The sequence below is a fragment of the Mirounga leonina genome, unplaced genomic scaffold (genome assembly GCF_011800145.1).
Source record: "Mirounga leonina isolate KUSES-001 unplaced genomic scaffold, KU_Mleo_1.0 Mir_173, whole genome shotgun sequence".
Taxonomy (NCBI): Eukaryota; Metazoa; Chordata; class Mammalia; order Carnivora; family Phocidae; genus Mirounga; species Mirounga leonina.
Window position 1 is genome coordinate 41,756,162 of NW_023270447.1, and position 24,262 is coordinate 41,780,423.

Below are 24,262 nucleotides of genomic sequence, written 5' to 3' on the forward strand. Positions count from 1 at the left end.
AGCACAGTTATAATGATAATATAATGAATGTTGGCTGATGACCTCAGAAATTTGTACTTGGGTGAAAGTTCTGGGCTAGGGATGCCAATCAGATGGGTGGCCTATGTGCCCACCCCTTGCGCCTCTGCCCATGGTGGGCATTACCTTCTATCACTACACTTTTTCCTTTTGTGCAAGACTTGTCTTAAAATCCTTCTCAGTATTGTTCTACAGGCAGCTACTTCCATCCATAGCCTGAACTAGAGTTCACCAGAGAGCTGTGAATTTCATGCAAAGGATGTTACCTCAAGAAAATTGTATTTACTTAAAAATGGCATTCATGATCAAGTCTTTGTGAGGGAATATTCAATCTTTGTAATTTCTACCCATCTATAAAATATCTGTGTATTTACCAAGGAGTTCTTATGAATGTCTCATTGTGAAGAGCAAGTTATTAGAGCTGTATTGTTTGTGGAAGGTGGCATGCACCTTCTCAGAAGGTTCCTCCCTGTATCTCTTGCCCTGGAGCAGAGTCTGCGGGCTACTCCTCGGTGATGCAGGACTGGATACCTGCTCTGCTGCTGCTTTCTCGTTTTTCTGTGGCTTTTGCTCTGGGCACCTCCTCTTTCCTTTGTCATGAGACTAAGGTGAAAAATGACACCTCTTCTCTGACCTTCCTCTCCTTTACATTACCCTAAAATGTTACAGTATTTGTGGGGGCTAAATTCCAAACTTTACAGTTTTCAAGCCATCTCAGTTCTGGCAATGATAGGCAGACTGGTCTCCCCACTTGTCTGGTCCCCCGTTTGTTCTTTCCTTCATGGGTGTTCATACTCTTCTTAAAACTGGCTCCTTCTAGCAGTGTATCAGTTTGTTGAGACTGTTAGTCATAGATACTCTCCCATTAGCACCAGCATAAGTAACTGATCTTTCAGCTTCCTTGTCAATCCATTTACTACGTCTGGGACACTTTGATGTGGCAGACACAAAGTCTTTTTTATTTAATTAGATTTTGTGTTTTTTCCCCATTTCTTACAAAAGCAACATGGGATCTTTATAGAGAAATTAGAAAACAGACCTAAAAGAATATACAAAGCATCTGTAATCACTCTTGACACCTTTCAAACCACTTTCTAACTGATGCTGAATCTTAATAACAGTGTATGTGAGTACCGACATGCACAGGAACAGTGACACCAGCAAGCAAACACACAGATAAGTCAATTTTGCTGCCTGCCTTTGTGACCCAGAAAATTAGATGATACTTGCAGGAATTCTCATTTCAGTAAAACCTGTGGAACATGTGTTTTCCCTCTCTTCAGTTCCTATTCACCTCCATCTCCTTGTGATTATCATCTCCTAGTTCTTACTCCATCTAAGACCCCACTGGGAGTAGGTCTTCCTTTCCCATGGGGCAACACATGGAAGGGAGATTTATAGACTTGGGTTTCTTTCTGTACTATTCTCTGCCGACCTGGACATGAAAGAGAGACATATTTTTCTATTTTGTTTTAGCTACAAGCGATATATTCCAGAAACATTGAATAAGTCCATCAGACAGAGGAACCTTCTCACCAGGATGCGGATAAATAATGTTTTCAAGGATTTCCTGAAGGAATTTAACAATAAGACTATTTGTGACAGCAGTGTATCTACTCATGACCTAAAGGTGAAATACCTGGCCACCTTGGAAACTTTGACAAAACATTATGGCGCTGAAATATTTGAGACTTCCATGTTACTGATTTCATCAGAAAATGAGATGAATTGGTTTCATCCGAACGATAGTGGAAACATTCTCTACTATGAAGTGATGGTAACTGGAAATCTTGGAATCCAGTGGAGACAGAAACCAAATGTAAGTGGTGGTAGGTGGCTGATCAGAACAGACCATCATGCATCAGAACAGACCTGTTCTGTTTATCCTGTTGGGATTACCTGTTTGCATGTCCACCACCCCTACCCACTGAGTGTATTCAGGTTAGAGACCATGTATCATTTATCTTTTATTGTGTTCATGCAGCAGTAGATCTAAATAAGTATTTCCTTCTGTGGGGAAATAGAGAAACAGAACAATAGCCTATATAATATGTAATAATATAATAATAATAACAACAGACATTTACTGAGCACCTACCACGTACTAGGTACTTTTCTAAGCATTTTACATGTATTACTCATTCCTAAAAAAAAAAAAAAAAAAAAAGGAAAAGAAAAAAAGCCCTGAGGGGAGTACTACCATTATCCCTATTTTATTGATGAATGCAAAGAGGCACAGAGAAGTTAAGAAACTTGGCCAAGGTCATAACTAACTAACAAGCGATTGTGCCAAGAATTGAACTTAGGCTTCTGGCTCCATGAAATAGGGTAATTGATTTTGCGATTTAAAGCCACTTTTTTGAAGTATTTGTTGGATGAGGCAATGGAGCAGAGTGGTTTCAAAGCATGGGTTTTAAACCTAACTGGACCTGGTTCAGATCCTGGCTCCACTATTTATAGTTCTCTAGCTTTGGGGGTTACTTTCCCTGTATCAGCTGCATATTATTCATCTGTAAAATGGAAATACTTACTGTATCTGCCTTGTGGAGTTGTTGCGAGAAAATGGCAGCAGAGAGCCCAGCATATAATAAATGTTCAAAAATTATTATAGCTGCTGTCATCATCATTAAGGTTATCAATAATATTAAAGTAATGGTGAGATTTATTTTCTCCTCTTTTATTCATGCTAAGGAAACAATGCCTAACACTTACTGAGTGCTTTTTTTCTATAGAATAGGTACACTGTTAATGAGAACTTATCTAATCCTCAAAGAACCTTGTGAAATGTAAGCTCTGTTTTATGGGCAGGGAAATGGAGGCTCAGATGATGACCCAACTAGTTAATAACTAACAGATTCTTCAAGCATGGGATTCTTATTTCCTTTTGAAAGTTTCAACTTGATTTTCCTATCTATTTATTTATTTTGATGTAGTGTTCTATGATTCATTGTTTGCGTATAACACCCAGTGCTCCATTCAGTACGTGCCCTCTTTAATACCCATCACCGGGCTAACCCATCCCCCCACCCCCTCCCCTCTAGAACCCTCAGTTTGTTTCTCAGAGTCCATAGTCTCTCATGGTTCGTCTCCCCTTCCGATTTCCTCCTGGGGAAAAAAAAAAAAAAAAAGAGGGTTCATTGAAGATTTAAAAGTTAGTATATGTAAAACAGTCAAATCAGTGCCTGGCAGATAATACTCTGTGTTAGCATCTCTAGCAATGGCATGGCTCTATATTTCTTTGCTCACAGTCCTATAGCCACACTGAGAACACTGCCCTGTACATAATACACTCTTGATTAATTTGTTTTTTTGAAACTTAATGGATACTTGACCTTTATTAAAGTTACCAGTACTTAACATTGGGGAAAAAAAAAATAAGTTTCAACTTGAACGTCGTTAGGAAGTCAAGCTAATCAGTTGTAAGTTCTAGAAAGAGAAAGCTCGTGTTCTGTCCAGCCACATTTGGGAAGGCATGTTCTCTGCCTGGGTTGAAACATATATCAGTCTAGAAGTGAGAGGACCTGAGGGTAGGTGCCTGTCTAGTGGGCAGTTATCTCCCTCTCTGAGTTTACTTGTACATTATAGATTATGTGAAGCATTTAGTTGCTGGGCTTGGTAAGGTCCCTCCTAGGTATGAAATCCCAGGATTCCCTGATGGCCCCCAAACTGCGATCCTCAGCCCACATGTGCCCCCTCCCCCAATTCCTCTGTAAATCCAGGCAGGCTGGCTGTCTTCTTCTCGAATGTAGGCCCTGCTTTAGTTTTCCAGAAGCATTTACCTTTTTCACCAATAGAAAATGAGAAAGCCAACTTAACTCTGGCACCCTTATGCATCTTATCAGGTTGTTCCTGTTGAAAAGGAAAAAAACAAACTGAAACGGAAAAAACTGGAAAATAAACACAAGAAGGATGAGGAGAAAAACAAAATCCGGGAAGAGTGGAACAATTTTTCTTATTTCCCTGAAATCACCCACATTGTAATAAAGGAGTCTGTGGTCAGCATCAATAAGCAGGATAACAAAAAAATGGTGAGTTTGCTCTGGAAGCAATTCTGTCTGGCTCCGGTGACGAGAGGGAGACTTCGTGGAGAACAGTGATGTGGCACTTGCTTTGCAGAGGTCCTGTCCCAAGGAGAAAATTTGATGGCTGTCTCTCTTTCCTCCTTAAGCCAGAAATCCCTCTTGCTGACGCTGACATTATCAGTGCTGGTTTTTGAGTCACACTGGGATGTTTCAGTGCCTCTCTTTGGTCTTGCCAATGTGTCTCTACTTCAGGGTTTGCTGCCTTCCCAGAGACATTTCAGCATAAATACTTAATTCACAAAAGGGAGTGGATTTGAAGGAAAGGGACATCGGTGAGTGTTAGCTTTTTCCCCCAAGGTCTCCTTCGGTCTCTCTGCCAAGTTGAGTGTTTCCTCTGGGACGAGGTCAGTGGGAAGCCCTGCTTTGCACTTCGGCAGACTGGTCAGAGTGGCTGTCCTCGTTGTGGTGTCGGGCACACCCAAGAGACTCTCGGACAGAGGAAGGGGTGTTGAATCTCGCTTCCTCTTTTTTGGTCTCACTTAAGGACATAATCTAGACAGGCCCGCAAGTTTTGGCAGGGGACATAGCAACGCTGCCAGAATAAACATGTTTGTGTTGGGGAAGTCATGGCTGACGGCACGTGGAGAGGGTGGGCGGCCGAGGCGGGGCACTCACAGACTGAAGGTAGTCAGCACCGGGGAACGACCGTGTTTTGCCCCGGATTTGGCAAAGACTGTGTCAAAGGGATAACACTCAGTGGTGGGAACGAATCTGGTGATCTGGTTTAGAACAGATGACCACCCTGTTCATCTAGAGTAACTTGCCTTTTTATACCTTTTAGAAAGCAGTTTGGCAGCACGTACTAAAAGCCTTGAAAATATTTATGTATCCCTCCATTTGGGAACTTAGGGCTGTTTTCCAGAAACAATGAGAGATGAAGCCAGTGGCCTGTGAATGAGTATGTTTGTCCCAGTGGAATTTACAGTGTAAAAATACTGAAAATTACGTAAGTGTACAATAATAGGAGAATGGTAGAATATCCGAGTAATAGAATATTATATAAACAATTTGCTAAATTTTTTTAATAATCTGGAAAAATGCTTAATATATGGAAAAAAGCAGAATATAAAACTCTCTATCAAACAGTACCAATTTTGTTTAGAACATTTTTAAAAGGTATGCATAGACATATACACTCTCTCAGAAAAATCAAATATTAACAGCTGTTCTTTATGGTGGGATTATTAATGATATAAATTTCTTTTATTCTCCTAACCTTTTAACAATAAACATAAGTTAATTTCATCAGGAAACTGTAGTGAAAAATAAAGTGAAGAGAGAAGTAGAAGAGTCCAGATAGATGTTAGTGGGAAGATGGAGAACAGAGGGAGGGATATTCAGCATATTACAGAGATAAGACCGGATTATATGCTATGTCCGCAGGATCTTCTTTAGTCCTTACAAGAATCTTAGAGGCAGGCATTTTGGCTCTATTTCCAGTGGGGAAATGGGAGGCCGTGGACAGGTGTAGGCACTCGTACAGGATGACAGAGTGAGAAAGTGGCAGCTCCAGCTCCAGGGCATTCTCTTCCCCAGAGACTGCAGTGAGGAGGAGCTTGGCACCTCCGCGATCTGGCTCTTCACCATGGTCAGACCCCGAAGATGCGTAGCCAAGGAGGAAAAGCAGCAGTCAGCTGGTACAGTGTGTGTGAGCTGCCCCTATGCTGTCCTGGCTGGTGGAGCCCGGCTTGGCACCCGGGTGGCGGCGCCCCTGTCACCTCAGTCAGAGCCCAGCTGCAGTGCAGTGTAGGGAGCAGGAGGAAGGTGGGGAGAAATAGCTCCGTGATCTCCCTGTGACTTCATTTTTCTTGACAGACACTGGCTCCTACTACATGCCAGGTACATTCCATTCCAAATGCTTTACAAATGTAAACTCTTTCCATTTTCATTGGCCTTAGAGGTAGGTGTACTCTTATCTTCATTTTACAGAGGAGGAAACTGAGGCACAAAAAGCTTAGGTAACTTGCCCAGGGTCACGCAGTTCTTAGGTTAAACCATTTGAAATGGCCAATATTTGACACTTTGTGACCTGTAAAAATGATGGTTACCTATGTTTAACCGTAATAGCAAGTGGAGATCCTGCGATTTGAGCCCACAGAAACGGATTCCAGAACCTGTGGTTAACACTGTGATGCTGTCTCTTTATCTCAGTCCCCTGTCCCTTCCCGGCCATGGAATTTCCAAGCCCTTTGATCAGGCAGTACTTTCGCCACGGGTCTTTCAGGAAGGCATGATGGTAGCATGTTATCAAATTAAATCTTGATTTATTTTTCCTCTCTGCCTCTTCTTGACATCTTCCATTTCCATTTAGACTTCTGTTCTAGGGAACTTAAGTGTTTACATGGTCTTTTTTTATGTGACTGGGTGAAGGGCTGCCCAGGCCAGACTACCTTGCGTTTGCTCTTTGGGGAGCTGCAAGTGGATGAAAGGAGGCACACTTAGCCCAGAGTGTCCTGACTGAATAACTGTCCCTGTGGTGGCCTTGGCCTCCTTGGCTCACAAGTCCACAGTGGACCCTTCCTTTGGCAAGATAGCTAGCTGTCATTAGCTCCACTTACTTCCATCCTTTCTAGTGGCTTCTATCCACCTCTTTCCCTTTGACTGTTTTTCTCGTCTCTGTTTTTCTTCGCCACCAGTCTGTCCTTTCTCCAGTGCTATGAACAGAGTCTTAGTCTCACATGTCATTTTGCCCTCAGAAGGCTCCGGTGCTTTTTAATGTTCTTGTGAGTAAAGCTCTAAATGGCTTTCCATACCCTCCTTCTCCAGGAGATGTTCCTGGTTGAGCCCATGGCTTCTCTCACATGGGCAGTTTTAGTTTAGGGCTATATGACCAAGACCAAACCCCCCCCCCCCAAAACAAAAACAAACAAACAAAAACACCTGTCTTCACCTCCAGGTGTTTTTTTGAAAACCTTCCTTCTGTGGAAGTTCCCTCTCTCATCTTCTCCATTTTTGCCTTTGCTCTCCCACTTTGAGTAAGACTGTCTGCCTCCTCCAGACCCTCTGAGGTCTCTGGACTTAATCTAGCAACCTCATCATTGTCTGGGACCATTTCTGGATTAAAATCTGGGCGTTTCACTTTCTAGACCAACTCTGTATGAGAGGAAGCCCCTGTGCCTCTGTTTCCTTTTCTGTAAAATGGGAGCGAGCGATGCTACCGAGTCAGTCATTGCTCTGTGCCAAGACCAGGGTGCCATTGCACACGCTCTGCTCTTACTCCCTCCACTTTTCTTTCTTTCTTTTTTTTTTTATTTCACTTTTATACCACCGTGCCCCTGATGCAGGCTTGCTCCTCCCTCTGGACCCGGGCAGTAGCCTCTCCATAGGTCTCCTGCCTGCCACAGCTGCCCGTTCTGCCCTTCCTCCCACACAGACACGCCATACCTCATCTGGTAGTTTGGAGATAATAGACAAGAACGTATGAGGAACAGTCAAAATCCTGTATAAATGCAAGGGGTGCAGTTAGTTTTGAGCTCATGCGTTCTGCATTGTGTTTTAAATACCTTCTCGCTGTGTGCCTCCTCATAAAGTCAGCCGACCGAGGTGGTAGGCACGCGATGTAACCATGGGCATGTCTTCTCTCTCACCAGGAATTGAAGCTCTCGTCCCACGAAGAGGCCTTATCCTTTGTGTCGCTGGTCGACGGCTACTTCCGGCTCACGGCAGATGCCCATCATTACCTCTGCACCGATGTGGCTCCCCCACTGATCGTCCACAACATACAGAATGGTTGTCACGGTCCAATCTGGTTGGTTCTGGCACTTTTTCAGTTGCCCTTGGTGTGAAAAGAACCACATTTTAGTGGTGGGGCGTGTGGCCTCCTGAGACACAGTTGTCATCGGTTGTTTAGGTGGGGGCTGGTTGAGTATGTTTGGGACTTGGTGCCTTCTTTTCCATCCCTGCTGTCCCCTGGTCAGGCCTTCCTGTCATCTCTTACCTTGGTTCACGCCACAGACCCTTTCTTCTTTCCCCTTGGGTTTCCTCATAGTTTTGTTTTTGTTTTTTGTTTTTAAAGATTTTATTTATTTATTTGGCAGAGAGAGAGACAGCTAGAGAGAGAACACAAGCAGGGGGAGTGGGAGAGGGAGAAGCAGGCTTCCCGCTGGGCAGGGAGCCCGATGCGGGGCTTGATCCCAGGACCCTGGGATCATGACCCGAGCTGAAGGCAGACGCTGAACGACTGAGCCAGCCAGGTGCCCCGGGTTTCCTCATAGTTAAACCCCCTCACTTCTCCACGCTGACCAAGAGATGCGACACTTCCTAACCCCTTGCTGGGCCAGACACACAGATACGACACGGGTCCCAGTTTCACTGTAGTAAGCAATGGCATCCTGAGTCAGCTTGTCCTAAAGCGCCAGATAAATGGTGGGAACAGTGGGGTGACCAAGCCTTAGAGCCAGAAGGGGCTTTGGTGGACATCGTGTCCCACCTGCATCTCAGACCTAGAAGCTCTTACTCAGATACCTCTGGTGATGGGGTACTCAGTACTGCAGGAGGCAGCCAGTAGATTATAGCTTTGACAGTTACAGACAAACGTACCTTTCTGCTAGGGAATTGAAGTTCGCCTCTCTTTAACTTCTTCCTACTCATTTGACTTCTGTCATTTGAAGCAGTGGGGATTCAGTGTACTTCCTTTTACATAGGACTGTTCTTCAGATGAAAACAGCTGCTGTATTTCTTCTGAGTCTCTCTTCCCAAACCGAAATATATCTGGGGAAGCATCTCTTCAGCTGCCTTCCTCATGATAGGTTCCCACCGTCTTCCCTCTGCCAGTTACTGGTGGACAGCGAGTTCATTAGTGAGTGATCCCCGGCTTCCAGAGGCTCACAGACTCATGGGGAGATAGACACACAAACAAATGCAGAGCAGGCTGCCGAGCATTATAATAAAGCATCTCCCTCAAATATCCCAGCCACAGTTAGGCTTCAGGGCCCTGGCCCTTGCTCTTCCCTTGGCCTAGAATGCTCTTCCTCTGGAATGTATATAGCCACCACTTCCTTCAGATGTCACTCAGATAGCACCTTATCGGTGAAGTCTTCCCTGACCACCTTCTATGAAGTAACAACACCTCTTCCTCCCCCACACCCCACACTTCCTGGCTCCTTCACTCTGCTTTAGTTTTCTTCAGTGGCTTTTATTACCTCCTGACTCACTTTGTTTATTTCCGTGTCCCTTTGTTTCTTGTCTGTATGGCCTTGCTGCCCAGAGTATGAGCTGCATAGAGGCAGAGGGCACTGTGTGCTTTGCTCACTGCTTTTCCTCAGCACCCGTGGCAGGGCCTGGCACATACCAGAGGCACTCCATAAGTATTTGCTGAATCGGTGAACGTTTTGTGTTCTGTGGGAGTTTGAAACTCACTGCCTCCTCTGGGGAGGCAGCATTCAGATCAGATTAAACTTTGAAGAATCAATGCAGGTTGACAGGTCTTAAAGAGGGAAAGGGGCCTCCCAGGTGAAGGATCATCATGTGCAAAGGCATGAAGTTGTTCCAGATCATGGAGCGGTTGGTGTCTGCCTTTCTTACACACGTTGACCATGTTGGTCCTCTTTTGCCGACTTCGTGAGCACCACTCATGAGATATGTGGGGACTTCACCTGTAGATTTATTTAGTGACTGTTCACTGCCCTCTGTGTGCAGTACTGATTGATCCTCGGGGTACAAAGGAATGTAAGATGGGCATATTATATTCCCTATTAATATCTTTCTAACTCTTTTTTTCTTTTTTTATTTGGTGTTAATTATTCAGTTACTTATTTACTGAGTAGCTACTATGAGCCAAGTGTGCTCTGGTTATTGGGGATACAGCAGTGAACAGAATAACCCCAAATTTGTGCTCTCCTGAGGCTCATGTTCTAGTTGGACTGCCTAGGGATGGTGGGGAGGGACCCCACTCTATGGCGGGCGCTCTGTGATGGGCAGCTCTGCATCACCTCTGAGGGGACATCTCCTGCCGCGAGCTGGAGACCACACATGTGGGGAAGTCAGGGACAAGCAGGGCTCAGTGCCTTGGGCAGCAGGCGAGTCCTCTTCTAGACCTTGGAGACTTGATGTGTCTTGAGGCTCCTTGGCATCTCGGCTTGCCCCACGTGTCCTCTCAGACGTCAGGACCCAGGACATGTAATGCGATGGGGCTGTAGGACTTGAGCCAGCTCAGAGACGTGGATATCCCATGGGCTTTAGAGTGTTCTCATTGGTATGAACTCTTTCTCCCTTTCCCTTTCTCTTCCTCTAGCACAGAATATGCCATCAATAAGTTGCGGCAAGAAGGAAGCGAGGAGGGGATGTATGTGCTGAGGTGGAGCTGTACCGACTTTGACAATATCCTCATGACTGTCACCTGCTTTGAAAAATCTGAGGTCAGTCAGGAAAAATCTTAGTCATTCAGGCCAAGTCATATCACCACAGGGTGTTCGGTGCAGCCAGCCCAGGAGCTGCTCCAGAGAGGACCACCCTGGGACATGGGGGTAGAAAAGCCTGGGTTTCTGAGAAAATCCCTGGCAGTTCTGACCAGGACAAACCTGCTCTTCAAAAGGAGACTTCCCTAGCAGCCAGACCCCGAACGTTTCCCCTCATGGCCCTTTCTTCCCTCAAGGGACCCATGGCAGGGGTCCATGGTCACTCTGGAAAGTAGAGTGTGGCCAGAAAACCAGTTCACACCAAACATTTGTCAAGTTTAATGCACTTGTTGGGAGTGGTTGATTTTACACTCAGGGACAAAATCACAGACCCAGAGCCGTGTCTGATCTGTGGCACTCACTGGTACATACCAGTGCCAAGATGGCCGGCTCGGCAACCTGGCCTACCACAGATTTCCCCAGATGGGAGCTTCAGACATTTTAACAGACGACTTGCTGTTCCGTGTTTGACAGGTGGAGATGGCTCTATTTAGTGACTCTAGTGTAGCTGGACACCAGGAATGGTGTGAGAGACACCTGAAAACAAAGATAGAAGCCAGAATTGTTGACCTTACCTCACTAGACTGCAATACTGCCTTTGTCATTCATTTGTGATTTTTTTAAATACAGGAGATGGAATATTTTAAAAGACAATGAGTTTTACGGAATTAGTCCAGATAAATACACTAGTGTTGACTGGGTTAGTGTGAACTGGGAGAACTGGGGTGGCAGGGGGAGGTGGGGGAGCTTCAAGGTGGAAGTCTGCACATGAGCTTGCCATAAACCTCAGACGGTAGAAGGAAAAGTACTGGGGAGCCCCTGGGGACTAGACTCCGTCAGGAGTGGGAAGAGGAAATGGCAGAAGGAACCCAGCGCTGCCAAGTGTCCTGGGCAAAGTGTCTAGGTGCCACTGCCTGCCTGGGGCTGTTCCTGCACAGCAAGGCCTCACGGCTGGTATGGACGCAGCAGGTCATGTCAGGTTTGTTCCTGGGCAGCATGCCTATCTTCTGCTTTCATCAGTCTTGAAGGAAGTTTAATGTTTTGAACATGGACGGGCGCACGAGAGAGCCCAACTGCCTTCTGAGGTGGAATGGGCTTATGCTGTACCAGGAATGTCAGTGACTCAGTAGCATGGTCCACCTGGGGTCAGATTACCTGGGGAAACAGGATCGTAGCTATGATTACTCCTGCTGTTCATTGTAGTTCACCAGACGCTATGCTGAACACTTTACCTGCATGTCCTCATTTAAACCTTAGTTTGACCTTGTGAGATAGGTGGTATTATCCCCAGTGTACAGATGAATAAACCAAGGCATCGAGATCTCAAATATCTTGTCCTGGTCTACACCATAAGTAGATCTTTCTGATCCTCATCCTTAATCACTAAAAGATTTGTCTCTGTACAAAAAGTGCCCGTGAAGGAAAACCTCTGCTTCTACTTCCTCTCTGTGGTGCCATAGAACCCTGAAAATAGATCAGACTGCCGACCATCACCTCCCAGGGTGGTTCTCCTCAAATGGATGCACGGCCCAGAAGGGCTCAGTTTGAGAGGCTTCCTGGATAAATACTATTATAGTAATTATTATTTCATGCATAATAATATTTGCAAATCTTTATGAAGTGCTTACTAAGTTTTTTACTATGTCATGTAATCATAGCAGTCCTGTGAGGTTGGTTTTTCAATGAACTTCATCTCACACATTTAAAACGAGGTGATGCTGTTGTAGAAGTCACTGTTCGGTTATGCTTAACGTTAACTCCGTAATGTTAACTCCCTTTTATCAGTGTCTTCTTCTGGATTTATTTATTTCTTTGTTTGTTTACTTGTTTATAATACATTTTTACTTTTGAATAATTATAGATTACACAAATGGTTCAGAGATCATACATCTAGATATCTTTTATCCAGCTTCTCATATTGTTAACAAATTACATACCCATGGTACATTTGCTTGACCCGTTTAAAACAATTGGTTTCTGGTCATTTTCCTGAATGGCAGGTGCTGGGTGGCCAGAAACAGTTCAAGAACTTTCAGATCGAGGTGCAGAAGGGCCGCTATAGCCTGCACGGCTCAGACCGCAGCTTCCCCAGCCTGGGGGACCTGATGAGCCACCTCAAGAAGCAGATCCTGCGCACGGACAACATCAGCTTCGTGCTGAAGCGCTGCTGCCAGCCCAAGCCCCGAGGTCAGTTTCCCTGGGCCGGAGCCAGGCCCTGTCCCCTCAGGGTCCCCCTGTGCCCCGTGGCGATGCTCCAAGACACCTGGTAACCAAAAGAGCCTGGTGGTTCGGAAGAAAGTGGCCCCTCCCCACAGTTTCCAGGTGGCTTTCATTTCCTCTAGTTACAAGTCTGTCCCCACCTCCAATTCCGGTCCTCAAGTGTCAGCGTTTTCTATAGAATAAAACATAGACCTTTCCTTAGCAGCTCAGGCTTCAGGAAGAGCCACGTTTAGGATTAGTAAACAGAAGCTTATTACTTTCTTCTTTAAGATAAAATGTCCTAAGAGTTCCCCCGTGGGTGGTTTATTATCTGGGAAATGTTCCCTGGCACATCTTCTGTGGGCCAAGAACTATGGTGAATGCAGAGCATCAGAAATGCCTGGCACCCAGTCCCTGCTCTCCAAGGTTTCCAGTCTCATGCAGAAAATGTCCTAGGGAAATGAGGCCACTGCATGTGTGATGCTGTTTCATCAGCACCCATATGTCACACCTCAGGCTCACAGAGACGGGGATGGTCAAATGTCCCTGGGCCGTGGCATGGAAGACTGCCCGGAGGAGGGAGGCGGATCTTGGATAGTTGGCGGGGGGGGGGGGGCTTGCCTGTTAGTTGAGGGCATTTCCTGCTGAGTGTGTGCAGGGGCAACATGGCAGGCCACAGCAGGGGCTGCAGAGAAGCAGGGGCTGAAGGGCTAATGTGTCTGATGAAGCTGGTGAAGTTAGAAAGAAGGGGCAGGTGAGGTTGGGAGGGAAGATTTGGGTCAGAGGAGGCCTTGGGTGCCATGCCAGGGAGCTGCAGTGCCAAACCATGGGAGGGTCAGGTTGTAAAATGGATGGGAGGGGTGGGGAACCTGGCTTTGGTTCTTGATGCCCCGTGGATAGTGTCACTGATGTCCTGGAGGTGGATTCATCACCTCTTCGAATGTGAGAACTGGAAGGACAGTTAGGCATCACCTGGTCAAATGCCGCATCTTACAGATGAGAAGATTGAGTCCTGGGGAAGTGAAGTGGGTCTCACTGAGGGTCAAGGTCACAGGGGTTTGAGTGCCACTCTACCCCAAATGACATTTTGACATTCCCCTACTGCACGGTGCTGCCTGCATGGGTCAGATCCTTCCCTGGGAAGAGGTCAGGCCTCAGAGAAAGGGTAGGCAGGCAGCACAGTCGTTCTGAGGCCCTAGTAAGTATGGTGGAAGATGCTCTGAGGAGTGTCTTCATCTGAGGCGGCTCTGGTTCGTTTACGGGGATTTGTGAGCCTTTATGTCAGGGATGGGCAGAGGAAGCAACACCAGGTCAAAAAGGGGCCTGGGTTCTTGATGTTTGAATCGCTTTTTGGCCTCCTAGCAAGGGGCTGCCACTGCACTCGGTGAAAGAGGAAGGACTTATGTTCTTGTTGATCAGATAGGGTTTCCTGCCAGCTCTGGGGTAACTGCAGCCTTTGTTCTCATGCTTGAAGATGTTCCACAAGGCTGAAAACACATCTGGCACTTGGCCCTGAGACCTCAGAGTGAGGTAAAACCTTAAAGCCCAACGACCCTATTTACTCACATAATCTCTCCTAACAGATATTAGGAGCGGTTTTTACTTCTCCTTGGGATTTGTGGTCTCTGGGTAAGGTTGAGGAGATAGAGAGCGGTGGCCACAGGTAGCGAGGACTGGTGGCAGGTGGGAGACCGGGACATGACTTCTGCACTGGAATTAGCTGGAGAGGTCTCTGGTGTCCATGCCACGTACTGGTCCAGATCTGGGGGCCTGTAGCGGTAGCAGGAGACGCAAAGGAACAGATTGAAGCCCTCTCTCATGGCTTCTCATGAGGCTCCTGGACTCCTGAATGTGCTTAGTGTCTGTCTCTCCTCTCTCCCCCTTGAGTAGGAACTCTTAAGACAGGATCTGGATCTGTCTTGCACCCCGTGACTCATGGGCAGCACACACCCGGCACAGAGTCCACGCTCAGTGGTGTCTGTCAGGGGAATAGTTAGAGCAGTAGCTACCATACTGGCGGGTACCTGCGAATGGCAGGCACTTTTCATGCATATTTGCATTTGCTCCATCTGACAGTAGCTCTTTGTAGCTATTACAGAGATGCGGAAATGGAGGCTCAGAGATGTTCGTGCCTGGCCGCTGGGGGCAGCAGTAGCTAACAGTAATAGGAGCGACAAGTAGTGATGATGGTGATGATGGCTACTAGGCTTACAGGCCCTGTGTGAGGGTCTTCCGTCTTCCGAGTCATTTAATCTTCAGAACAAGCCAGAGTGTGTTGTAGTCCCCGTTATATTTGCCTAGGTAGGTAGAGGATGACTGGGGACGTGAACTCAAGTCTTCTGACTCCAGCTCTGGTGATCTTTCCTGTACGTCCCGTTATACTCTGCGAAGGTGCAGGGGCAGCCATCAGCCCAGAGCTCTGGGGCGAGGGCAGTTCTCCTGACCTGGAGGAGGGAAGGGCCTGGCGGGGGAGAGAGGAGGAATGAGCCCTGTGTATGAGGCTTGCTTCTCTGGGCCGTCAGAAGCCCTCTGTCTTCCCTCCACCACCTGCAAATTAGAGAAGTGGTAAAATCATGAAAATTAAGGAGAAGGTCATTTTGGGTTCCTCAGTGCTTCTGCCCTCCTAACCGCAAGGCTCTGATGGCCCCCGCTTTGACCTGGGTTTCCCACTTGGAAATGCAACTGAGAAACTCCTCATGGAATAAAGGAAAAGCAGGTGGCCACTCAGAGTGGATGTGACAGTAAAGCAGGTCCACATCTCTGTGTTGTCCAGCCCCACTGTCCCTCTCCAAGTCTCAGGGTGACTGTGGCAAGAAGAGGATAGCGACCCAGCAGGACTCACTGGCCCAGTCATCACTGACCCTCCCATGTCCTCATCCGTGGAGTGGAGCCGGGGGCTTGATTTCTGCACCCTTTGGCTCTGACACTGAGAACTTCTGACTGTTGCCAGCCAGCTGGTACAGGATGATGGCGCTGACCAAGATGTAATACTGGTCTTAACCACAATGGCTACCAGGTTTGGAGCACTCCCTGTACACCAGGCACTGAAGTAGACCCTTCATATGCATTATCTCGTTTATCCCTCACAGCGACCTGATGAGGGGCATGACTGTGTCTCCCATTTTTCTAGTGAGAAAACGGGTTTAACAGGTCCCCCCGCTCACACGGTTGACTTCAGTGCCATGCTCCCTGAAGCAGCCATGCAAAACATCGCCCATAAATGGCGCCTGTTTTCATCCTCCTCTCTCATTTTCAAAACACCTCCAACCCTTTGCTGGGGACACCATTCAGGTGGCTCTTTCTTGGTCTTTTCTCCATCAGGGCAGTCCTGAGTTGCCTGTTTTGAATCTGATTGTATCCAGGTTACAGAGTGGAGTCAGGATAACAGAACGGAGGAGAACAGACTGGAGAAAGGGTACCCAGGATATGGTAATAAGGGGAGCCTGTGCCTGAACCCAGTGTCTGGCTCCCAGATTTGTGCCTCCCACTAGGGCCAGGTTTGCTATAAGAAGGTACGAGGCTGGAGCCATCCATGACTGAAGTGTGAGCGTCCAGGGCTTACTAGCTGCCTGACCTTGGGATAGTCACCCTGAATCTCTGTTTTCTGACCTATAGAATAAAAAGGATAAAAATACTGTGTGCCTCATAGAATTGTCATAAGGACAAAGGAATTACTGTGAGGAACGCTCTTAGGGGCAGTGGCTGGCAAAGAGGAAGCAATCAGAAAATGTGAGCTGAAAAAAAAAACAACAAAAAGGAAAATAAGCCCTGCCCTGCAGGGAAGTGAGGATTTGAGAGACCACGTCCAAATTACTCGGCCTACTGCAGGCACCTGGTCCTCAGCAGCTAGATGGGGTTCTCCTGGAGTTCCAGAATCCTCTCACTGCAGTCCAAATCTGGAAGGGGCACCCCCCCCCCCCCCCCGCCCAGTGACATAGCTTGAAGTAGCTCCATGGTGGGAAGGCACCTTCTGTGGATTGTAAATTCCATGAGCCACTTGTGCTCATCGTGGCCCGGCAGATTTTGTAAAGTGTTCGGTTTGCCATTTGAATCCGTAGAATCTGGGGGCTGGTCTGCTCATAACCTATACATTGAGTTAGCGCCTCCTTGGAGTCAGGCACTGCTGGGAGCCCAGAGAGGTTCAGGCACGACCTTCTCTCTGGGTTACCTGTCCTATTCTTTTGCATAAGACCAGTGTTGTTTTACTCTCCTGCCTTGGTTCCCATCACCCCCTACACCCAAGGGACTGCTTCTTCCTCTGCTCAGCTCTCGTCCTTCAGCTCACATCCTGATTATTCATTCACACGGTGAACAGATACTTCCTGAGTACCTACTACATACCAGGCTGTGGAGGTAGAGCAGGAAATAAGATAGACACCGTCCCTGCCGGTGGGGACTTTCTCTTCTCAGATTTTAAAATTTCATTTCCCTAGGCAGATCTTCCCTAACTTCTGCTACCAGAACAGATCCTGCTGTGTCAACCCTCGAACACCTGGGCCTGGCTTGGAGAGTAGCTGCACAAATTGGAGCTTTCCTTTTGATGGGTTGATTATTTGATTAGTTTAGGCTCTGTTATTAGCCTGCAAGCTCCTGGAGGGCGTAAATCAAGTACTTAATAAACACTTACTGAATGACTGAACCAGCACATGTACAAATATGTGTTCAGCAAGCCCCATGATTTGGCAAGCATTGCTTTACTGGGATCTTGAACCTTCACTACCCTGCTCAGACTTCTTCATTCTCTTCCACAGAGATCTCCAATCTTCTGGTGGCTACTAAGAAAGCCCAGGAGTGGCAGCCTGTCTACCCCATGAGCCAGCTGAGTTTTGACCGGATCCTCAAGAAAGATATTGTGCAAGTGAGTCTTTGCTAAGGTTCCTGAGCCCACCTTGGTCCTGCCTCTCCACAGCGAGTAGACTGAGGATTTCGGGGGAGTGAAGTCTGGGTTTGGGGAAATCCTATCAGAAAAAAAATAAGGAGCTTTCCTTTCATAGTTAAAGCTGTTCAGCCACTGCCCTGCCATTGTATCCAGCCTTGCCAATGTTCCCCAGAGATACTTTCTCTTTGAAGGGAAATGGATTTGTCAAGCTTTGTGGGGTTATCTAGGGTTATAGGACCTTCTGTTATGGGTCTTCTTCAGATAGAAGGAGTTGGAGAACTTGGTGGGAATGCTGACAGGGCCACACAAATCGGGTGTCCATGGGGGAGTCTGAGCTGATGACCCGCATTAACCCACCACATGCTGTGTGACAAAGCACTACTAAAGTTCAGTTCCTAGGCTTCCTGATGCTTCCAGAGGCAGCAAAGCTATGGGGTACAGAATGCAGTAAGGGAGCATGAGATGTACAATGTTGGCCTGCAGGAGAACTGTCTTGAGAAAGAGATCCCTTGGACCAGTGTTCCAGCTTGGGAGGCCTTTTGCCCAGAGTCTGCAGCCATAGGCAGGCCCAGCTTCCCTTGTAGCTGCCCTTGGGCCTTGGCTAGGGGTGTGAGGCCCGGGGCAAATCCCACTTCTGTTCCATGCCCCCACCCCAGTCCTTGTACACAGCCACACACCAGGGAGGCGAGGAGACAGCATGCCAGCAGCCTTGGAAGGAAGGCACCGTTGACTGCCTGGGAGAGATTGCAACACTTGGAAGGTGTTGCAGAGCGAATTGTGCACTCACATCTGTTGGGGAGCCTGGTGGGAGGTAGTAGGCATGGGGTTGGGTACCTGGTTTACTTTTTTAAGTTAATCCCTAAAATTGTTGGGTAGGGTGTTCAGGGAGTAGGAGCCCGCCACTGCAACCGCCTCTCGCTTTCCTTTGGAGACATTCTTCACTGAAGGCCAGTGTTTATTGTTTTCTGTCCCTCTGATGGAGTCAGAGCTGTGGCCAGAGATTAAAATCACCAGAGCAGTGGTACCTTGGCCTTTTTTCTGTCTAAACTTGGCACCGTCCTTGGGCCCTTCCTTCTCTCCTTGCCCTCAAGCCACTCGGAGGGTCCCGGCATCCTCCACGCCCCCCGCGCTCACCTAGGCCCCGCCCCACCGGCACTCATCTGCGGACCCCCGCCCCCGTGCTCACCTAGCCCCCAGCAACAGCCCTTGCGTGTGCAGTGGTGATAGCCACCCTCGGCAGGCCCACGGCTGGTGGAGCCAGCCCTCTTCTCTTAAGTAGATAAGCACATTACGGAGACGTAAGTGCTAGGTAGGGAGCTGCAGCGGGATGTGGCTCTGGCAGAGTTGCAGAGGGCGCACACCCCATGCCCGGCGAAGGCAGAGGGAGTGGCCTGGAAGGAGGCCGGTGGCAACATGCGGGGCTTCTGTGGGTTGCTGTGGAATCCTGCTGCCGTGACTTGGCCACTGGAATAAGCAGCCCTTTTGGGGAAGAGTAATTATTCTGAAAGCATATGGCTTTTACGGGATGTTCTGGGAACACAACTTCCCTAACTTTGATGAATTGCTTTGTGACAGATGCGGCTTTAATGAATAGTCACAGGACCTTGCCAGGATATGGGAGACAGGGCAGATGCATCGCCACTCTGCTATGCCAGATGACAAATGGTGGCATTTGTGCACATTAATATACCCAATTAACAATTGTATATGTTCTTGTAAGGGGGCAGGGCCAATTCCAAGGGAATCCATTTTTTGCATTTACAGAGAAGGTCCTGGGATAATAGAATAATAGCATCTCAACTTAAAGATTTTGTGAGATTAACGTCAGTAGCTTGAGAATGCCTGACTTTTATGAATCACATTTTGATTTCCCAATATTAAGAATGTTTAAATCAGAATTTTTTTTTTTAAAGATTTTATTTATTTATTTGAGAGAGAGAGAATGAGAGACAGAGAGCACGAGAGGGAAGAGGATCAGAGGGAGAAGCAGACCCCCCGCCGAGCAGGGAGGCCGATGTGGGACTCGATCCCGGGACTCCAGGATCATGACCCGAGCTGAAGGCAGTCGCTTAACCAACTGAGCCATCTAGGCGCCCCAAATCAGAATTATTAAAGCTTGAACTGGAAGGGTCCTTAGAGACAGATGATTGTGTGATAATTTCATTTAATGCTCATACCACTTATTTGGTGGTGTTATCCCCTATCGTATGTGAGGAAACTGAGGGCCCACCTTCCAGTCTCTGCCTCTGTTTTCACACCCCTTCCCCGCTTTGGGATTGCTCCAGCAAATCCACATGTAAATGCGTCACAGATTTTAAAGCTTAGCATGCATGCATGTATATACACACACGCCGGGTAGATGGTTGGAAGATGAACGAGTACCTGGTCTAGAGGGCAATCAGACAGAACACATCAGCCCAGCAGATGATTTCTACCCACGATGTGCTGGGGTCTGGACTGAGGAGCCTTTATTCCTTCCTCTTCACTTGGTTCTAGAACAGCCCTGGGAGGTGGGTGCCATGGTTATTCTGTTTACAGAAAGAGCATCTCTGAGTTAGATGTCCAGCGAGCAGTCGAGCCAGGACTAACAAGCCCTTCTCTTTGTACCCCAGCCTCTAGTAGAGCCCTGCTGGGGTCCTCTCTGAGTCCTCTTTGGAGGCCAAGGGTGGGCCGCTGTCACTGGAGGCTGGTGGTGGTGCTGCTGGAAGTTTTATGATTGGCCAGGATTACGTTTTAGCCACAGGTTGTTTCTGAAGGTAGAAGGCAAGGCATGGTTTGGGAATTAAATGTCTCCTGGGGCCCAGGAAGTATCACATTTCTGTTTGGCTAAGTAGCTTTATGTTTCTTCTGGAGGCCTGACCAGGACAAGGCCCGAGAGGCTGTGAGCTGTGGAGGCTCTTTTGTTCTTGCCCCACCCCTTCTGGTGTGTTCCCATTAAGGCGTCAGTGCCAGACTCGGGTGTCACTGCAGCCCCAGAGAGAAGTAGCCCCAACCTCCTGCTTCCTCCTTTAGGGCGAGCACCTTGGGAGAGGCACACGGACACACATCTACTCCGGTACCCTGGTGGATTACAAGGATGACGAAGGAACTTCCGAAGAGAAGAGAATAAAAGTGATCCTCAAAGTCTTAGACCCCAGCCACAGGGACATTTCTCTGGCAAGTGTCTTCCTCATAACCCCATCTCCTCCCTTCCCCCACTTCTGGAGCCAGTGGAGCACAATGAGCTAGGAAGAACCTTTGCCTTTGTTTTGGTCTGGTGTTTTTCAAACTTGTCATTCAGTCGAATTCCTTTCTTCAAATACAATCTTAGATGAAGCAGGTATGTAAAGTGAGGGAAGATTGAAGATGAAGTGCATTGAGCAGCCTGTCCCCTCCCTGCCCCTCTCACTCTCCTCCCATAGAGGTCCTTGTGGTGGTTCTGTGGAGCCCCAGGACTCTAGCTGAATCTTCTCGAAGTCCCTGATGTAGTCCAGGACTATCACTTTGCAGTCTAGAAAATTAAAGCCCACGGGAGTAAAAGGACTTACCCAAGATCCCACACACTGTTAGAGAGTGATAAAGCCAAGTCTCGACAGAGATCTGGTTTTTCACTTATTCTACTACAGTGCCAAATGTTGTTATTTCCCAAAGTTTAAAGGAAGAGAAAGTGGTGGATATGAGTACCCAATGCAGAAATTGTCACCTACCCTCTGCTGCCAGCCTGGCTCTGTATCCTGTTAGGTTTTCTAAACAGATTCCATATCCCAGCCAGGTTGGCCCCTAGGTAAAGGCTTGGCAACGCCCCTGGGCAGTCAAGGCCAGGGGAACCGTTTCAGGGCCTGGGAGGACGACAGTGGTGAGCGTTCCTGGGGCCCATTGACTTCCCTCTCAGCAGAGCTCCTTCGGCATCAGAGCCGTGGCGTCTGGCCCTTGACATTCCCTTGTGCTCTCCTCCCACAGGCCTTCTTTGAAGCAGCCAGCATGATGAGGCAGGTCTCCCACAAACACATCGTGTACCTCTATGGCGTCTGCGTCCGAGACGTGGAGAGTAAGTGTATTCGCTTTGGGAGGGGAGGTTGGCCTGGCTGGGGAATGTGGGTGCTGTGATGACGATTTGGGGCCGAAGCCACCTTCACATTGCTTGGGCTTTTTGCCTCCTCTTGCAGTCGAGGAACTTGAGGTAGCGAGCAGGTCTCGTGCTTAATAGTGGGCGTGGAATGAAGTGCCGTTTATTTTTCACTCATTTCTTGAACGTTACTTGTTGCCAGCTCTGGCCACACACTGGTCTGGACCCGGGAGGGTGGGGTAGGCAAGCTGAGAGTCAGAATGGAAGGCGCTCTGGGCAGGGGTGGAGGCACTCTGATGTTTGCACCTCACAAGGATGTTGCCATCCTCCCAAGCTGAGTACCAGCCACTAAAGTGGGTTCTCCTCAGAGGATGAGGGAAGATACTGTCTCAGATGTACAGAAGGTTCCAGATGTGGCTACTTTTGTGCTTGTAGATATCATGGTGGAGGAGTTTGTGGAAGGCGGGCCCCTGGATCTCTTTATGCACCGGAAAAGCGATGTCCTCACCACACCATGGAAATTCAAAGTTGCCAAACAGCTGGCCAGCGCCCTGAGTTACTTGGTAAGTGTGTTCTGATGTCCGTGGTGGTCTCTACCAGGAACCAGAATGCCCTGTAGGGGGTGGCAGGAAGGAGTCTAGCCAGGCAGGCTGCAGGGGCCCGGGCTCTGTGGTTAAACACAGGTGTGCCTGTTGCTTCCTGAAAACGGTCATTTGGGGCCATTCATGTGCTTGGGTATGAATCCTGTTTCGAGGGAGGTTTTATCACATCAGAGGACTGACTTCTGGAATGCACCAAAGGTTGGAGTGAAAATAGCGCGATACTTGTCGAATGAATGAGTGAAATTGCTTGCATCAGTAGTGCTTCCCATGGCTCAGCTGTTGGTGCATTACACAGGTTCTCAGGAGTGTCATTCTCACAAGCCCTAGGAGGCCTGCTCCACCATTATCCCCGTTTCACTGGTGAGGGAACTGGGGGGCAGAAGGCCACGATTTGATGTGCCTGAGTGACACAGATAACTGGGGGAGAGCTGGGTTGCCTGGGCATTGCTGTCGCTGGGGAATATGGAGAGATGACTTGAGGGGCCGGGCTTGGAAACAGGGAGTGAGGGAAGGAGGGAAGACAGGCAGCCCCACAGGCAGCTTGACTGATTTCACCCTTTTCACTCTGCAGGAGGATAAAGACCTGGTCCATGGAAACGTGTGCACAAAAAACCTTCTCCTGGCCCGCGAGGGTATTGACAGCGAGTGCGGCCCGTTCATCAAACTCAGTGACCCTGGCATCCCCATCACAGTGCTGTCCAGGCAGGGTGTGTCTCCCCCATCCTCCCACCCCAGTTCCCATCCCCACCCTCACCCTTCCACCCTCCCTGCCCCCGCCCTAATTAGGGTCAGGCCAGCGGGGAGAAGAGGGCTAGGGTTCAGGTGTGCTTCCTTTTAAAAAGGACACTTTGGCAGACAGCCTTGGTGCTCCTGTGACCTGGGGGCCGGGGGAGATGGGGAGCTGAGGGAGGGCCAGTCCCTGCCCTCAGGGAGCTGAGTGGTCGGAAAAACACAGCTCACCCAAGGCACATCTTTGTTCTCAGTGCTGGGGTAGCACAGAGGGAGGCTGCTGGGGCTGGGGATGGTCAGAGGGGTGTCAGGAGGAGCTGGGTCTCCTTGGTCTTCAACTGTAGTTGGCGAGCAGTTTGGGATTGCTGCGGTCCTGTGTGCTTTGAATGAGGCTATCGTGACCTCAGGGGCTCCACAGGAAGGGACAGGCCTGGGAGCTGAGACACTGAAACCAGCGCTGCATGAGTTGGGCCAGTAGGCCATATCTGGGATAGCAGCATGCCCCTGGGCCTGGGGCCCTGGCCTCTGCTGGCCGGCAGTTTCCAGCACCAGGCACAGTGCCTGGCACTTGGGAGTTTTGCTCTGTAATTCAAAGCATGGGCTACGTTTGGAAGGGAACCAGGATGAAAACAAGCCTTACAAATAAGACCTAAAATATCCATTCCTTAAAAGGGGAGTGGGAAGCATCCTTTAGTGCCTGTGTCGTGCTTCTCACCCGCCCAACTTCCCACAGTCTGTGCAGATTCAGCCCGGAATCTCTCAAGGGTCCTGTCCTCAGCAAGCATCTGAGACACAGACCCAGGAGAGCTCAGAGCAAGTAGAGAAGCCTGGGTACCCCACAAGAGAGGCCAGTAAAGCGCTGTGCGCATTCAGAGAGAAAGGGTCATCATTTAGCTGGGGACAGAGCGTGGCTCAGGGAGGTGCTGGGGTTTCATGCAGGCCTTGTAGGTCAGTGAGGTGGGCTTGACTGGGAATGCCCCGTTCAGGAGTGGCCCTCCTGCCTCTCTCTCCCGCAGGGGCCGGGAGGCCGCAAGCTCTTGTTAAGGGGCATTTCCCTGGATATAGCAGGGGTGTCTGTTCCAGTCACTGGTCTTGGCAGGAAGCCCAAACAGGGCTGCAGAAGTAGCCAGGGGCAAGCGATGTAGGACAGCTTCACCTGTCTTCTTCCCTTGTCCTTTCCCACATACAGCAAGCACGGCATTGCAGGGGGATTGTGCGGAGTGCATGAGATTAGCCTAGGCCTACTCTGTATGGGTGGGCCTCTCTTCCTGTCTTTCCTTTCTTAAGCGTTGGTTCTCCTTCCCCAGGGTGTT

At 48.5% G+C, this 24,262-nt stretch overlaps 1 protein-coding gene across 4 annotated transcripts in view; it reads left to right on the forward strand.

Annotated features, from left to right (window-relative positions):
* JAK1 (Janus kinase 1) overlaps positions 1–24,262 on the forward strand; it is a 124,696-nt gene that overhangs the window by 91,395 nt on the left and 9,039 nt on the right. For all 4 annotated transcript variants that reach the window (XM_035018359.1, XM_035018358.1, XM_035018360.1 and 1 more), the window contains 10 exons: positions 1,495–1,837; positions 3,861–4,046; positions 7,691–7,848; positions 10,333–10,456; positions 12,496–12,682; positions 17,446–17,552; positions 20,586–20,729; positions 21,513–21,600; positions 22,054–22,181; positions 22,792–22,927. In XM_035018359.1, the coding sequence (XP_034874250.1) occupies positions 1,495–1,837; positions 3,861–4,046; positions 7,691–7,848; positions 10,333–10,456; positions 12,496–12,682; positions 17,446–17,552; positions 20,586–20,729; positions 21,513–21,600; positions 22,054–22,181; positions 22,792–22,927 (1,601 nt within the window). The remainder of the gene's footprint in view (positions 1–1,494; positions 1,838–3,860; positions 4,047–7,690; positions 7,849–10,332; positions 10,457–12,495; positions 12,683–17,445; positions 17,553–20,585; positions 20,730–21,512; positions 21,601–22,053; positions 22,182–22,791; positions 22,928–24,262) is intronic.